Here is a 17,667-nt window from a genome sequence, read left to right as displayed (position 1 = left end):
TTTAGCTAAATTCAACTCCTAGTATGGCCTCAAATTCTAACATGTATGAAAAACTCAAAGTTTCTCCTTTGCGTGAATTGAAGGCAATGCCAATTCCATTTCCAAGTTGAGATTAGGCCCCATCGAAATACACTATCCAGATTTGATCATTATTTTCTTCTTCAATAGGCATAGGAACTAAAGAATGAGAGCATGGCATAGTTCCCCATGTGATCATCTACAAGATAAACAAAGTAATTCATGGACTCGCAAGGGTACTCCACATGGTACTAAGTGGTTCTTTACGGAATGTGACAAATGTCCCCTCGTCAGAAGGGATTGTAGCATAAGACAAATCCATTTGCAAAGTTCCACCAAGATCATGTACAAATTTTGTAGACAAAAGTATGCCCCAAGAAACAGGCACATCAATGACCACAATATCTATCAAGAGTCTATTGTCTGGATCAACAGCCAAATGCACAAGCAAGTTCTCGATAACACCATAGACCTTTACTTCCCTAACATCAATAGCACACACATTTATGTAAGGTCTAGTGGTTCTAAACACCAATATCTAGCAACAATTATGTAAATTCAAACCGTTAACTCCCAATGAAATAAAAAATGGATCATACTTACCATTTGACCCCCCTCCATCTGCAGTTTACAGTACTATAAGTTCATCTTGGGGAAGGATCATGATTAATAAATCCCATGGCTTTCTCAATTTTCCTTCTAAGTGATGGAATCCTCATGAGCTCACGTTATATGAGATTGACATAAGTTCATATCCAAAGCAATACTAATCCCTGATTTTTCTTCACTTGATATATTAGACGTTGAACCTCCATTTTGGATTCTTGTTGATTGACCTTTTCTCTTAAAAATCTACTTAGGTTGACTTTGCTCTTGAGATTCTTGAGGTTGATTTTGTTGTTGTACTTGTTTCCCCCTTTTTTGGTAAGTTAGCCAATATGTCTCTAATTCTCCTTCGGTTTTATTCATGAGATGTTTTGGGGGTTAGGGCTATCTCAATGGCTTCTTGGTCAAGTACTTAATCATTAGCAACAATATGGTAATTGTTGACCACTCATGAACTTTCCTCCACATAGTTGTTGAGAGCGCTTAGGCCATCCTTGTTATTCACTTGCTAGTTGAGTAATTTCCTTGGCATATAAGTAAGTGTCTTGCCAATCAGGTAAGTTGCAAGGACCACACCAAGGGAGATCTTCTTAGTCCACGATATTATTTCTACTAATAGTGGTTGGGGGTCCTTGATTTCGTTGATTTTGTCTTGATTTATCCCAATTGAAATTCCCCTTAGGTTGAAACTTGTTTTGCCTCTCTAGTTGGATGATTTTATTCTGCGTGGACTGATTTTGTTGTTGAAGCGCTTCATTTTGTTTTGAAAATTTTGCCTCCATTCTTTTCATTACATCAACTAAAGTACTACATCATATTGGTGGATGATTCTACAGTATTAACAGTTCCTTTTAATGGTTTCAAATTTAGATGATGAAGCTATAGAGCATTAGATGGTTTTGCTTTAGAAAAGATCATTTTTTCCTCAATTTTACTTGCATACTCCTTTTTTGTCTCTAAAATAGTGGGGGACTTAACTTTGAATAAAAAACCAACTTGCCCTTCGAAGGCATTATATCATGTAATAGAATTATTCCATCATTTGGTTTCAAATTAAGAAGGAAATCCCTTAATAATTTATCAAACATTTCATTAAAGTCCTTGACCATTTCACTATCCTTATTCATCTCATGAAGTTGTATGAGCATTAATATCGCATCTTTCCTAATAGGCTACCTTTTCATGAAAGCATTATGGAAGGTATCCCAATTTGTGAAACTATTGGATGGTAAGCTATTATACCATGTTTTAGCATTCTCTTATAGAGACCAAGCAAACAACTTCATGACAACATCTTCGCCTTCATTGAGAATCGAATGTTCACTGAAAATAGAATAGGAATTTGAGCCAGAGGAGTTCTGGGATGGGTGACCTCCTGGGAAGTCCTGGTTACCGGGTGCAAGCCCCGGAAGTGATGATTGATGCTATGTGATTCGTTCTCCACATTTCACTAGTTTCAATCCCACTTCTTCACCCCTGTGAGCATCACCCGATGCAATGAGTGCTAAGTGAACTATTCAAAAATCATGAGAAATTAGTCAGTTACGACTACCTCTCATGGAAATGGTCATACGTTTGAATGACTTACTTAACGCAGTTGAATCCCAAAAATGATATCTAATATAATGCACTGCGTAAATCCCCCATACTTAAATTCAAAAAGAGTCAAGGGATCTCTACTTGAATGGTTCATGAGGCACAATACTTGCTAAGGTTTTGCAAATGGGGTAGCAAGCTAAGTGGGCTTGATTGTGGGGAAAAACTCCACAGTTAAGCGCGCTTGAGCCAGAGGAGTTCTGGGATGGGTGACCTCCTGGGAAGTCCTGGTTACCGGGTGCAAGCCCCGGAAGTGATGATTGATGCTATGTGATTCGTTCTCCACATTTCACTAGTTTCAATCCCACTTCTTCACCCCTGTGAGCATCACCCGATGCAATGAGTGCTAAGTGAACTATTCAAAAATCATGAGAAATTAGTCAGTTACGACTACCTCTCATGGAAATGGTCATACGTTTGAATGACTTACTTAACGCAGTTGAATCCCAAAAATGATATCTAATATAATGCACTGCGTAAATCCCCCATACTTAAATTATATTGTTACCTACACTTAGGTAACCATTAACTATATTTATTGTGCATAGCTTATACTTCATATGAATGAGGCAATGGACTTTGTTCTTGACAATAGTGTAAAAAGTCTATCCAATGGTTCATTTGAAGCATAAGCTTCATTTTTCTTCTAGTGGGTGGGATTTCAATTCTTCCTCTAATTTACTATAGGGCGACTCAACAAGGAGAAGAATCTAGTAAAGGGAACCCAACAAGAAGTGCCCACACAACACTCTATCGAAGCCTTTCTATCCCTGAATAAGCTTATACGAGGAAAGAGGATTTTCAAGCTTATTCTAGTAATATTCCTATATATCCAACCCCTTTTGTAACTTAATCAAGAACAATGAATAAGGGTGATAAACCTTGGGTTGAAAATGTCTACAAACCACTTAATATGACTAGGATAAATAGGTTTCCTCATGCTATGCTCAATAAATATCCCTTTTGTTACTCAAGAAAGAACAATCAATATGGGTGACAAACCATGGGTTCAAAATGTCTACAAACCACTTAATATGACTAGGATAAATGGGTTTCCTCATGCTATGCTCAATGAATATGTTAAAGGGTTGCCTAAGTTCTCAAGTAACAAAGTTATGTCAATGAAGGAACACCTCTCAAATCTCTATTATGTTGTCAGTGAACATTCCATTTCCCAAGAAAGTGAATATGACTAGGATAAATAGGTTTCCTCATGCTATGCTCAATAAATATCCCTTTTGTTACTCAAGAAAGAACAATCAATATGGGTGACAAACCATGGGTTCAAAATGTCTACAAACCACTTAATATGACTAGGATAAATGGGTTTCCTCATGCTATGCTCAATGAATATGTTAAAGGGTTGCCTAAGTTCTCAAGTAACAAAGTTATGTCAATGAAGGAACACCTCTCAAATCTCTATTATGTTGTCAGTGAACATTCCATTTCCCAAGAAAGTGAATATGTTGTCATGAAGTTGTTTGCCTTGTCCCTAGAAGAGAATGCCAAAACATGGTATAATGGCTCACTGACCAATAGTATCAAGAATTGGGATGACTTCCATGATGCCTACATGAAATGGTTTAAAAAAGATGTAATATTAATGCTCACACAACTTCATGAGATGAAGAAGAAGGATAGTGGTTTAGGAAAGATGTAATATTAATGCTCACACAATTTCATGAGATGAAGAAGGATAATGAACTAGTTAAGGACTTTGATGAAATGTTCAATAAATTATTACAAGATTTTCCTCCTAATTACCAAACAATGGAATAACTTTGTTTTAACCATGGTGAATCGGTAACACGTTGGAGCAATCTGGTTAAGGCCCCATGTTAATTTTAGATAATAATGGTATGTTCTATGCTTTAGCACAATTTACTTCAATGTTCCTTATCAGCCCAATGACAATTTCCAATTATTTCCAGTAGCAATCACATTAACTTAAACACATTGATAGTAAACATGGATAGAACATAAAAACATGTGCAGAAGACAAGCCAAGACAAGAGGACATAAGATTTGGCAGATGCCAGGGAAAAACCACAATGTGGGGAAAACCCTTTGATCAAATCTTCTTATTATTATTCAATAGTTTAGCAGAGAGAGAGAGTACAAATATCAAATTTACTTGCCCAAAACAGTCCTCTCAAAATCAGCAATCAACAACAATCAACTGCAACCCTAACCAGAAAGTCAAAGATGGCCAAAGCAGCATCAATATGTCCTCCAAGCAACTCAGTCAATAGCAGTCCAATTCAGCCCTCCATGAGAGTCAAAGTCAACCCAAAACAGTTCGGTCAAACCCAATCAAAGAAGAGAGAAACCATGTTGTAATTTTTGCGGTCAAATCTGAAGTCAACCCTAGTCAAACTGTCCCAAACTCCTTGATTTTTGTGCCAATAAATGTGGCCTCCAAAGATCAATATTTTGCCTTCAAAACACAGTCAAAATTCGATCAAACAGCAAGGGTCAACACTGCCCCATAACCCTAAAATTTTCGACCAACAAACAATGCTAAAAAATCGGCCTCCTGCCACACATGCGAAGAAGAGAGAGGTTGTCCTTAAGCTGTACGAACCAAACAAGAGAGGAGAGAGAGACGTGTGTTGAGATGAGTGATGTCCAAATGAGGAGAGAGGTCACTCCTATTTATACAATTCGTTGAGGGTGTGGAGAGACATCTCTTGGGCTTCATTTGACTGAGGCCGACCTTGACAATTTGTGCATGAGAGAGAATAAATTCAAAATTCCACTTTTGCTGAATGAGATGACCTTTATATCAAAATTGGACCTCTCAAAAAGAGGAATCCAATGCAATAATCATCTCCATCATATGAGTTTTCATAAGGTGGAATTTGGCCCTGGTTGTCGATTTTAACACTCCCTCTCAACTATGGAGAATTCCACTTGCCAATCCATCTGTCATCATCATGCCATCCTATCATCATGTACCATCTCTGTCATCACTGCTATGTTCTACTCTACTCTGTTGAACCATGAAGTAATAATGAAGAAGTGAACCAGAGTGAGTCATAAGATCATACCACTCTCCATTGACAAAAGTCAGTCCTTGATCCCAGATCAAGTTTGTTAAACACCATGCATCCTAGTCATAGGAAGTATGACAATACACGATGCGTCCATCGATAGTGCTATGGTCCCTAACCATCTTTTCCCAACTCATTAGCCAGATGAGAGGTACTTCCCATGAGTCTCGGACTCCATGGGTAGGATGTGTGCTGGGGCATCGGCAAGAGAAGGTGAACCACTCATCCTATGCATATGTCAATCGTAGGGAAGGGTGAACCACTCACCCTACATACATGTGTCCGCAATGGTAGGGGAAGGTGAACCACTCACCCTATATCTAGCGCACCACTAGGGGAAGGTGAACCACTCACCCTATGGTTGCTCATAGCTCCAAGAAGTACTCCAAGCCCCCAGTATCTCCCAGAGCTCAGTGTCCAACTCATACGGGACCCTCATAGGAGGGTTGTTCCATGACTCCAAGTCTCTCTCGGAAGGTTAAGAATTTGACCTTCCCCAAAGGCTTCGTGAGAATGTCTGCGACTTGCTCATTTGTTCTAATGTGTTGGAGCCTTATTTCTCCCCATTGTACCATATCCCAGATAAAGTGGTACCTGATATCAATGTGCTTGGAGTGATCGTGGAAAACAAGATTTTCTGATAGGCGAATCCCACTCTGGTTGTCGCATAAGATCACAGTGGTATCCAGTACGTGCTCAAATAGCTCACTGAAGAGCTTCCTCAACCAAACAGCTTCACAACAGGCCGTACTCATAGCAATGTATTCGGCCTCGGTGATGCTTAAATACCCGATTTCCGCTTCCTGCTCATCCAAGATATTAAAGCAGACCCCAAAGAGAAGCAACACCCGAACGTGCTCTTACGATCCACCACATTGCCAGCCCAGTCAGCATCTGAATATCCATGTAGCCTCAAGTTCCCGGCAGTGTATTTCAATCCATATTGGATTGTGCCCCAGAGCGTTGTCTCAAGAGATTCTTAGCAGCAATCCAATGAATGTGATGAGGCTCGACCATAAATTGACTCAACGTGTTCACAGCAAAGCATATGTTAGGACAGGAGTTGACCAAGAACATTAATGCCCCCACAAGTTGACGATACTCGGAAGGGTTCGCTAATTCGGGCCCAGCAGCACTTCCACATAGCTTCTTGAAGTTGAGTTCCATCAGAGTATATACAAACTTGCAGTCCACCATCCCACATCTCTCAAGTAGCTTCACAGTGTATCTTCCTTGAGAAAGGAAAATCTCACTTGGCTTTTGCCAGACCTCTAACCCTAGGAAGTAGTGCATCAGTCCTAGGTCCTTCATCTCGAATTTGGAAGCCAACTCCCTTTTGCATCGATGAATGAGAGGGCCATCACTTGTCAAAAAGAGAACATCCACATAAAGGACCAGAATGAGAGGCTTGTCCTTTTCAATCTTGAAATATAGGTTCAAGACAGCATCGCTCCTAGTAAATCCTAGCTTCATAAGATAGCTATCAATCCTCTCATACCAAGCCCTAGGGGCTTGCTTCAACCCATAAAGGGCTTTCCTCAACCTAGATACATGTGTCTTTCGATCATGGACTTCAAACCCCTCGGGTTGTTCTACATAGACTTCCTCCTTAATCGAGCCATGCAAGAAGGCAGTGTTGACATCAATTTGGTGAAGGCTCCATTCTTGTGAGGCAACAAGGGCTATGATCGAACGGATGGTGGTATATCGGACAACTGGTGCAAATATCTCATCACAGTCTACTCCTTTTTTAGAGAAGCCTCAAGCAACAAATCTGGCCTTGAACTTTGCAGCGCTCCCATCAGCTCCATGTTTGATCTTGTAAAGTCATTTTGAAGTGACCACTGACTTGTCCTTGGGTCTAGGAACCACATCCCACACATCATTCTTCGTGATCGACTCATACACCTCGCTCATCGCATCCTTGCAAACTTGGTGTTTCATGGCTTCTTCGAATGTACAAGGCTCAAATTGTACAATGGTACTCATCGCAACAAAGTACCCCTGGTACCTGTTCGGCTTCTTGCTTTCACAAAATGTCCCCCTCGGTGCAATATGTTTCTCAGCATCTTCAAGAGTATCTTTGAGCCACAAAGGTCTTTTTCTTGAAGTAGTGGGCTCACTAGGAGGTGGATCAATGGGATCCATCGGACCTTCAACATCGGGCATCGGATCATCAGTCAGAGGCTCATCCTACTTTCCTGCATCATCATCATTATTGTCCTTCCTAGGGATAGGAAGATCTCAAACTTTCCTAAGGGCAAAATCTTCATCAAAAGTGACATTGTGACTTATCTCCGGTTCCCTTTTACCGGGCACATAGATTCTATATGCCTTCGACGTTTCACTGTAGCCCACAAACATTCCTTTCTTCCCAAATGCATCTAATGTTTCTTTTCTCTTTCGGCACATGAAAATATACAAGACAACCAAAAATTATAAAATGAGAAACATCAGGTTTCTTACCGATGAAAACTTCTTCGGGTGTCTTGAAGTCCAATGCTTGATGTGGGCATCTATTTTGAACATACACAGCGGTGTTGGCAGCTTCTCCCCATAAGAACTTCGATAGACCTTGGTCATGAAGCGTGGCATGGGTGGCTTCTATGATAGTCTAATTCTTCCTTTTGGAAACATCATTTTGTTTAGGAGTATATGCAGTGGTGGTCTCCCTCTTAATGCCAGCTTCTCTACAATAGTCATTTGTCCCATTATTGGTCCTCAATATTTTGATCTTCTTCCCAGTTTGATTCTCAACCAAAGCTTTGAAAGAGCGGAACCATTTAAACACGTTGTCCTTCTTTAAGAAATAGATCCATGTTTTGCGAGAGAAGCCATCCACAAAAATAGCATAGTACAAATATCCACCCAAAGATTTCACGAGCAACATACCTAATAGATTAGAATGAACCAATTGAAGAATATCGAAAGTTTGAGTTTCACTTGAGGGGAATGGTCCCCTTGTATGTTTTCCAGCTTCACAACCCTGACAAACACCTTCATGATCTAAGTTAAATTCAGGGATACCTGTGACCATCTTCCTTACATCAAGTAAGCCTTTGAAATGAAGGTGAACAAATCTTCGAGGACATAATTCAGATTGAAGAGAAGTATCACAAGTCATTGCTCCCAAGGGACATCCTCCAACCTGATAGAGACCTTCAACCCTGAATCCAAGAGTGAATGCATCTCTTGGTTCCTTTGCCAAACACGAACCTTCCCATCAATGAATGTCACCTTGAAACCTCTATCTTTTATCACAGAAATAGGGACCAGATTCCTTTTCAGATCAGGTACATACAGTACTTCTTGTAAATGAAGGGTTTGACCTTGATTTAAGTGAAGAGTAACAGTCCCAATTCCTTTCATGGGATAAGTGGCATTATCCCCAAGTATAATCTCCATATTTGTTTTCTTTTCAATCAAGTTTGAGAGAGCCTCTTTGTACCCAGTGAAGTGCCTTGAGGCACCACTATCAATCAACCAATGATCTAATGTATCTGGAGGAGAGGCAGTGGTGAGGGCAGAAATAAGATAAAATTCCTTTTGCTTTTCACCTACATTAACTTCTTCATACCTGGAGTTTCTCAACTTCTTGGGAGGACAACCATTTCCATTTTGAGCAGCAGGAGCATTCCTCTTTCCTTTGTTGTTGAACCTGTTGTTCCTTTGATTGCCATTTCCCTTGAAGTTGTTGTTATGGTTGTCATCATCTCTTGGAGTATCCTTCTTGTGAGGACACTCTCTAGCGAAGTGGCCAAACCTGTTACAATTGAAGCATCTTCCTTTTCTTCCTTCTTTGAATCTCGACTTGACCTTGTCTTCTTGGACCAACATTGTTCTTCCTCTTAGCATGAGTGGAGAAGGAGATAGGATTGTTTCCATTGGAGGGCTTGTCTCTATCCATCATCCTTATTTCTTCTTGAGTGCATCTAGCCAATAATTCATCAAACCCCGGAATCCTAACATTGTTGAGGATGGTAGTGTTGAACATACCCCATTCTCTTGTAAGGCCTCCAAGTGCAATAAGAGTGAGCACCCTGTCACCAATGACTTCTCCAATAGATAGGAAATCATTCTTGATCTCGGTAATCCTCATGAAGTAGGATTGGATGGATTCTCCTCTATCCATCTTGATGTCTTTCAGCTTGTTCTTCAGAAAGAGAACTTGATTTGTATTATTTACTTTGAACATCCCAACCAGCTTGCCATACATCTCCTTAGATGTTTCCAAATCAAAAATATAGGCAACTAGAGGCTTGTGAATAGAATCAACAGTCATTTTCTTAGCTTTAACGTCACCTTTCTTGTACTTTGTTTGTGCAGCTGCGAATGCATTTGAAGGAGGCTCCACTACTCTTCCTTTGACATGGTCCATGGCATCATTTTCTTCTAATGTCAAATCCAAAGTCATCTTCCATGCATGATAGTCAGATTTGTCCTTAAGCTTGTCCTCGGATTTGAAGTGAGATGTAGTCGTCATTGGGATTAGTTCCAAGTTCTTGTCCAACAGCTTCACTTCGTGATTGTTTTTCCTCACTCTTGCTTGGGTTTTGTCTTCACCTGAGCTTTGATACCATGATAATTTTAGATAACAATGTATGTTCTATGCTTTAGCATAATTTACTTCAATGTTCATTATCAGTCCAATGACAATTTCCAATAGCAATCACATTAACTTAAACACGTTGATAGTAAATGCAAATAGAACATAAAAACATGTGCAGAAGACAAGCCAAGACAAGAGGACATAAGATTTAGCGGATGCCAAGGAAAAATCCCAATGTGGGGAAAACCCTTTGATCAAATATTCTTATTATTATTCAATAGTTTAGCAGAGAGAGAGAGAGTACAAATATCAAATTTAATTGCCCAAAACAGTCCTGTCAAAATCAGCAGTCAACTGCAACCCTAACCACAAAGTCAACAATGGTCAAAGCAGCGTCAAAATGTCCTCCAAGCAGCTCGATCAACTGCAATTCAATTCGGCCTTTCGGCCTTCCAGGAGAGTCAAAGTCAGCCCAAAATAGTTTGGTCAAACCCAGTCAAAGGAGAGAGAAACACTGCTATAATTTTTGCAGTCAAATCTAAAGTCAACCCTGGTCAAACTGTCCCAAACTCCTCGATTTCTATGCCAATAAATGCGGCCTCCAAAGATCAAAATTATGCCTTCAAAGCACAATCAAAATTTGGTCAAACAGCAAGGGTCAACGTTGGTCAACACTACCTTGTAACCCTGAAATTTTCAGCCAACAAACAATCCCAAAAATTTGGCCTCCTGCCACATGTGCGAAGAAGAGAGAGGTTGTCCTTAAGTTGTACGAACCAATCAAGAGAGGAGAGAGAGATGTGTGTTGAGATGAGTGATGTCCAAATGAGGAGAGAGATCAGTCCTATTTATACAATTCGTTGAGGGTGTGGAGACACATCTCTTGGGCTTTATTTGACTGAGGCCGACCTTGACAATTTGTGCATGAGAGAGAATAAATTCAAAATTCCACATTTTCTTATCAGAATGAGATGATCTTTATATCAAAATTGGACCTCTCGAAAAGAGAAATCCAATGCAATAATCATCTCCATCATATGAGTTGTCCTAAGGTGAAATTTGGACCTAGTTTCCAATTTTAACACCCCAAAATCAAATCTTTCGACTACCACGATGACACCAAGAGTATATCCAATCACCCACAAGCAAGATATACCAATAACTTATGACTTAGCAAGAGCTGAGACATCGCCGAAGAATGGCGGCGCATACTCTTCAAGCCTTATCACAACAGGCCAACATGTCTCCCTACGAGAATCGAACTTGGGTGGAAGGAAAAACTCATGCTCCTAAAATTAACAAAAGTTGAATGTCTCCTACTTCTTCTTGAGGTCTAAAATTTTCACATGCAAAGCATCACCTAGTGGATAAAATGCTTCATACCTTATTTTTGGCCATAATTGTCAAAGAATTAGATTCTCAAATTCTACCCTCCAAGACCTCTATTTGGAAAAATGCACACATCTACCTATAATTGTCCAATAATTTAGCAATATTTCGAAATCAAGCTACCAACAAAACCAACTTTGTAGAGAGAATTATCAGGTTGTTGCAACCAATTTTGAGACTATCCACGAGATGTGTCTCCACTGTGTTGCAATATTAAATTTTGATTAGGGTCTACCATCAAACTCGTGACCATGTATTGTTAGTTTTATGTTGTCCAATCCACATTACATATCAAATGTTGTAGGGTTGGAAGAACCCACAAATAAGTGTGCGTTTGAGAGAACCTACAAAGGTCAAGCAAAGTCTAAGAGGGCGTAATGATGGAGAAGGGAAAAGAGGTGCAAGATTGAAGGAACCCAACAATAGGGGAGGGAAGGGTGAGGGAAGGGTGAAATGAAAATGTGGAGCATGAGGGGTGGTGGGGAAGGCAAGGAGAAACAAGGAGTCATGGGATGAAGGTGAATGGGAAAGGTGAAGAAAACAGGGCGAAGAGCAAGGTCAGTGGATTAGACTGATAAGTGAGTGTCGAGGAATGCAAGGTAGGACCAAGGAATGTAGAGACACTATGAAATGCATAAACACAAGATAGAAGGGCATGGCGTTGGGTAGGGGTTATATACTAGAAACATGTCACATTGGGAGGACCTAGGCTATGCAATCATGGATAGGCTATGCAATCATGGATAGGCTAAGCAGTCATGGATAACAAGCAGTGGCTAGAGAGGATTTGGCAACAACAGTGGATGTATCAAGAACAGATAGAGAATCATCACAACAACAACTAGAGAAACATCACAATAGCTAGACAATGGTAGAGGGACATCTACCATTCCATGTAACCAACTCAGGCTCCATGGACAACTAAACATAAAAGAATTTATTTATTTCTCAAGAGACGCATAGACCTTGGACGCATAAGGACGAGTTCTAGATAGCCCCCAATGTAGCACAATCGAGCCCTCTTAGATATTTCTCAGTGATTGACCAAGTTGTTAGCACCTCCTCTACCTAGAATGTTGGCTAGGTTCTCACTACACATGACTCCGTCGACCTCCCCTACTACAACAATGTTTATTTTTTAGAGCTTTTGTATTACTACATTGTTTAGGGTTTACCCTTTTGGATCCACCATTATTAGGTTTTTCATTTTGATCTTTCTTTTTTCTTGTTTTAGGCATGATCCAGGCAGTCCCTCATTGCTGTTGTTACTTGATATACTTTAGCAACTAATGGGCATCAACATACAGTCTTTCTTTCCAATGAACTTCAATTATAGAATAGAATGTCTTTCATCCACTATACTTGGCAAGATTGTATCACATTTTAATCTCATATCGTAGGCTATTTGTTACAGGATAAATGTCCGAGAAAATGAATGCCAACAAGATAAGTGTATACAGAGCAACAAATTTAGAGAAACCTCATAAAAGTATTTTCTAATGTCCATGAACTCAAACCAAAATTTGTTGGTTATACAGAAAAGATGGATGGTCTATGGTAATTCATACTTACAATTGCAGTCGCATGCCCAGTGTTTGAAGAAAAGCGCAATAAGAATATCTAAAATAAGTTTCTTTTTGCAAGTCAATTCCATCTTTTCTTGAAGGAGAGCATCTCTCGATCTCTTCCCTTGACAAATAATGATCTGAGCCTTCAGAGCTGCTGCCAACTGCACTATTAGATCCCTCTACTCTTCTTAAGACAGGTTCATCGCCAAATCCAGATGAGTTACAAATGTCGTCTTCTGCTTTCCTTGCTAAAGCAGAACTGCTGGTAAAGCCTGCTATATTACAAGAGTTTTCTTCTCTTCTGCCAGTGAAAGCTATGTTGTTGTTAATGCCCCATGAACTACAAGCACTATCTTCCAATCTTCTTGCAAAAGGAATCCCATTGTTGAAGTTAAATGCATTGTTAAAGTTAGTTTCTCTTCTTCTCTTCGAAGCTGGCCCATTGGTGTAGCCCCCTGTAGCATGGAAGCTTTCTTGAAATTTCCGTGTGAGGTTGTGAACATTATTATGAAAAATACCTTCATTCCCTGGCCAAGCAGGAACATTTTCATAGCTGGATGAGAACCTCAAATTATGGGTGCCATTTTGTATGGGCAACTGATGACCTCTCACATGCCCCATAACTGCAAATAAATTCCAATTTGCATGGTTATGGTCAAATACATCACCAATCAGAAATGGTAATAAAATATCTACTAAAGAACACCTGCATCAGAAATGGAAAATAAAACAAAATATCTACTGAAGAACACCCTGTCCAGAGGAAAACTAATACACAAGGATCACCAAGTAATTTACAAAAATAAACCATCCAAGCATATACCCAAGCAACAAATTACATACCAATACGAGTTGACAGATGAACTCTTAACTTGTAGTTCTTAACATGATGATCATTTGTACATGCAAAACTTTATGAAAACAAGTACCACACACAACAATCACCAAGTAATTTACAGAAATAAATCATCCAAGCATCTAACCAAGCAACAAAGTACATATCACTACAAGTCACTGGTGACTGGACAGATGAACACCTAACTTGTAGTTGTTAACATGATAATAATTAATACATACAAAATTTTATGAAACCATGCTAGCAACAAGATAAAAGCTTCTTTCGCTGCATGTTGAATGAATAACAGAAAATACAATATATCATAACCTGTGAGGAACTTAATATCTCACAAACAGAAAATCGATCAAATTCATTATCATTTCTAAATTCCCAGCAATACGAAAAAAATAATTATTAAAAACTTAAAAGTAATAATTTCTTTCGAAGTGAACAAATAACACAAAAAAATATTATATAACAAGCATCTCAATATTGGAGCAATAAAAATGTACACAGAATAAATTCCAATGGCGTTCACTAACATTTCTAACTTCTTTGAAGAATAAAGTAACCTCTTTCTAGGCTTCTCTGTCTTGGCAAATTCCCTTCAAAGGGTCCAAAAAATAGCCCGTTCTTCTTGAAAATCCTGTAAACAGTTGCAGATAGTGGGCAGAAAAGTTGATAAAAAAATTCAAATTTGTATTTCAGAAGGAATGGAGGATTTTCTACACCACCATTCCAACGTTTGGCTTCTTATCCTGTAATGCTTCTGGTTTCAACCTCAGGCAACAGGGATGTAAACAAAAGTCTCGAAGTTTTTTTTTTAATGATTATGTTTACTAATACCCTTTTCAATCCCTAAGCAAATTAAAAACTCTTCCAAAGCATGCTTATGGTTCCAACTCAATTGCTGAGGCATTGCCACCAAATTCTTTCCAGTGTGAAATCACCTCATCAAACTTGATAGCAAAAACAATGTTTAACAGAAATTGTTTTGCAAATTTACGGGACAGATCTAAGTATTGTACAACAAGATTCAAATGCCCCACTTGCCAAGCAGAAACAACTGTATCCAATCCTTAACTGCACCTGCAGCTTCTGTTTAAGTTTTAAAAGATAGCGAGTCATGTATTTACATCTTGACACAATCCAGTGGGTCCGCATTTTCTATCTTCAGATTATACTCAAAGCAATATCTAGTACAAGTGGCAACAATCTACACTCAGATAGTAACCTATTTGGAGTACCTTCTAATTAAACAACTTGAAATTCAGAAGGCTAAGCTATTCAATATTGAACATCAAATGCTCTCCAGCACGTTTCCTGCCTTAATCAGTCCTTAAAAATCACCCAGTAAATCCTGCACAAAATGACACAAATATTTACATGCACCTTGGATTAGGACACGAGGAAATATTTATAATTTAAATAAGCATACAACACATACATTCTCTACACCATTCGTTTTAGTTTTTACCTTAAGCTCAACCTAAAAAAGCAAGGAAATTGCATTAGCATGGCAATACAGTTATCAATACCTGAGCACATGATTTCTCAAGCCTCGCATTTATGAAAGAAAAATTTCCACTCTTTCCAAGCTGTACAGTGTCCAAAGCATCTGACAAAGATCGCACAAACACGCTAAGGTATTTATTGATACGTCACAATGAACAACTAAATTGCAAATCCTCAGAAGCCAAACAATTAACTTTAGTCAGCCCCACCATGAATTTCACTTAAAAAGAGCATCCGACAAAATCTGCAAAATATAAAGCGGAGAATTTGTCATTATTTCCAGCAAAAATTACAGCTGAAACTGCAATAATCGATACGAACATCTACAGATAATTGTTCAATATCTTCATCAAGTACTATTAAATAATATCATTTTTTCGAAATGAATAAATGCATAACCCTCCACAAAATAAAAATTCGATATTAGTTGTTACCAATTTATCATTTACAAAAGACATGATTAAAAAAAAAGATAACAGTTTACCAATTATACACCATTGAATACTATAAATAATTATCTGCCTGCCCCGAAGAACAAAAGAAAAAAAAAATAGTGAACAGCATAATTCCAGGCATAAACAAATAAATCAACAACAGATATTTCACCTTAAACACATGCAAGCTGAAAAAACAAGAGTAAAGCCACAAAATGCTTAATCATGTAACGAAATCATGAAAGCCTTACCTAATTAATGCCGCAATTTGCTCCGCCGTGCCTTTTGGACCAAATATTGACAGAAAATAGCCGTACAACTGCTTCACAATTTAGTGGTTCGTGAGGATCCCGTCGAGAGAAAAACAGCGATAAAGAAATAGAATCTTGGACACCAGATTTCTGAGAACGGTAAAGGTGTACCGTTGAAAGAAAACAAATCGTGCGATAGGCGGTAAAAATGGCCCTTGCAGCACGGCTCTAAGGGTTAGTACCCACTGGTGTAATTGTATTCTCTGTACAAACCCTAAAGGTTGTCCTCAAAATTCTTTTACAGGGAGACGGACTTGATCGACAGGGAATTTACTAGCATTGTATTTTCTGTTAGGAATTTACGGGGGTGCAAGTAGGTAAGAAAGAGAGGTTTTCGAGTGTTACAAATACGAACTTCTCCTTACCAGAGTGTCAGAAGTTCGCAAACGTACGGCGATGTGGCCGGTTTTCGGTCACCAGGAGCACCGGAAGGATGGTCCCGGGAAATGGACCTTGTGTTCACATGACATCCCGCTCGGTGAAATATGTTACGTTTAATGTTTTGAGATATAGTTCGTTGACTGACGTTTTCGTAACCGTTAGGCTTCACAGATGCACACGAGGAGGAGCGAGCCGCCTCCGCCGCTGAATGGGTAGAGCTTTTGTCAAAAAAATAAAAATAATCATGGTTAATTAGTAATTTGTTGGAGTAATGTAATTATATCTAACCATCTTCAGTTAAATATAACAATAATTTATAACTCATCCAGAGTTAAGACGTCCCAAATCTCACAAAGTGCTATATCCCAGAGCTAACCTTCTCTTTAAGCCTTGTCACAACAACCCAACATGTCCCTCACAAGAATTGAAATCAGGGGGATAACAAATCATTATCCCTACCACTATGAAGTTAAATTGATGCATAAGGGTTCCTTGTCTCACAGACAAGGGGAATTCATACACCAATTTGGTCTTAAATTGATCGTTGTCTTTAAATTAGATTATTGTTATTATTGTGAATAATATCAGCATAGATCCATCTTAAAAACGGATCTAACATGAGCCGAGAAGGATCCAATTTCTTCACGTGTAATTTTTTTTTATGAGCTGACATTATTTAAATGTTTTGTATAGTTATTTAATTTTTTTACTTTTAGATTTTTTTTTAAATTATTTTGGGCGACATGAGCAAAATTTCAACTTTAATGACAGATGGAATGGGTTACACATCATACTCGGCTGTAGAATGAAGCTCTCGGCTCAAAAATTGAAATTTTAAATTAAATGTAGCATATATCTATTTTAACTTTAGATCTAATAAGCATCAAGAGGAATCAAAATAATGAATATATGTTTAAAAAATGGGGTTAAGATGGATCTATACTTAATTATTTTATTATAGATTCTTATGATGGCTCACTTTAAAAATGCTAGGGAAAAAATTGTTTAGGTGACTTTAAATGATGAGTAAGGTAGCTCACATTTTTGGCATGAAATCTTATAAGAATGATTTTGGATTAAAATGAAATTACAAATATCAAATGTTAACATTACACAATCTAGTTGCAATCGGGATATTTTAGGGTATTGAGTCTATTTTTTCCTCAAAAATAGTGAATTCTCAATCCAAAATTCTGATTTGACAAAGATTGCCTAGTTGGATTTCCAAGATAGCATACCAAAAAAGGTTGAAAATTTAGAATGTTCCATCACCTTTTTTCTATGGTTACTATGGTATCTTGTGGTTAGTTATTTTTCCATTTTTCATTTTGATGAAATTCAATATTTTAAATTTAATTTATTAATGGTATAGATGTGACACACCTACCTTAGTTGTATATTATATCGAT

The 17,667-nt window shown here is 38.4% G+C and overlaps 1 protein-coding gene across 7 annotated transcripts in view; it reads right to left on the bottom strand.

Moving 5' to 3' along the window:
- Positions 1 to 16,235, bottom strand: part of LOC149222850 (putative cyclin-T1-1) — a 138,260-nt gene extending 122,025 nt beyond the window's left edge. For 3 of the 7 annotated variants that reach the window (XR_016249446.1, XM_089385651.1, XM_089385650.1), the window contains exons 1-4: positions 15,818 to 16,235; positions 15,156 to 15,376; positions 14,865 to 14,977; positions 12,784 to 13,402 (exon numbers count right to left, since the gene is read on the bottom strand). Coding sequence is in view for 6 of the 7 variants with exons in the window: in XM_089385651.1 (XP_089241777.1) it covers positions 12,784 to 13,400 (617 nt within the window). In the remaining variant the exon portion in view is untranslated. The remainder of the gene's footprint in view (positions 1 to 12,783; positions 13,403 to 14,864; positions 14,978 to 15,155; positions 15,377 to 15,817) is intronic. The other 4 variants (XM_089385648.1, XM_089385647.1, XM_089385649.1 and 1 more) reach the window with 4 other exon arrangements.
- Positions 16,236 to 17,667: the final 1,432 nt, after the last annotated feature.

This window comes from Pinus tabuliformis, chromosome Q (assembly GCF_031772625.1).
Source record: "Pinus tabuliformis cultivar Carrire ecotype Pingquan chromosome Q, CPIR1, whole genome shotgun sequence".
Classification (NCBI taxonomy): domain Eukaryota; kingdom Viridiplantae; phylum Streptophyta; class Pinopsida; order Pinales; family Pinaceae; genus Pinus; species Pinus tabuliformis.
The sequence above is the reverse complement of the archived record's forward strand: the minus strand, read 5'-3'. Positions and strand labels throughout refer to the sequence as shown.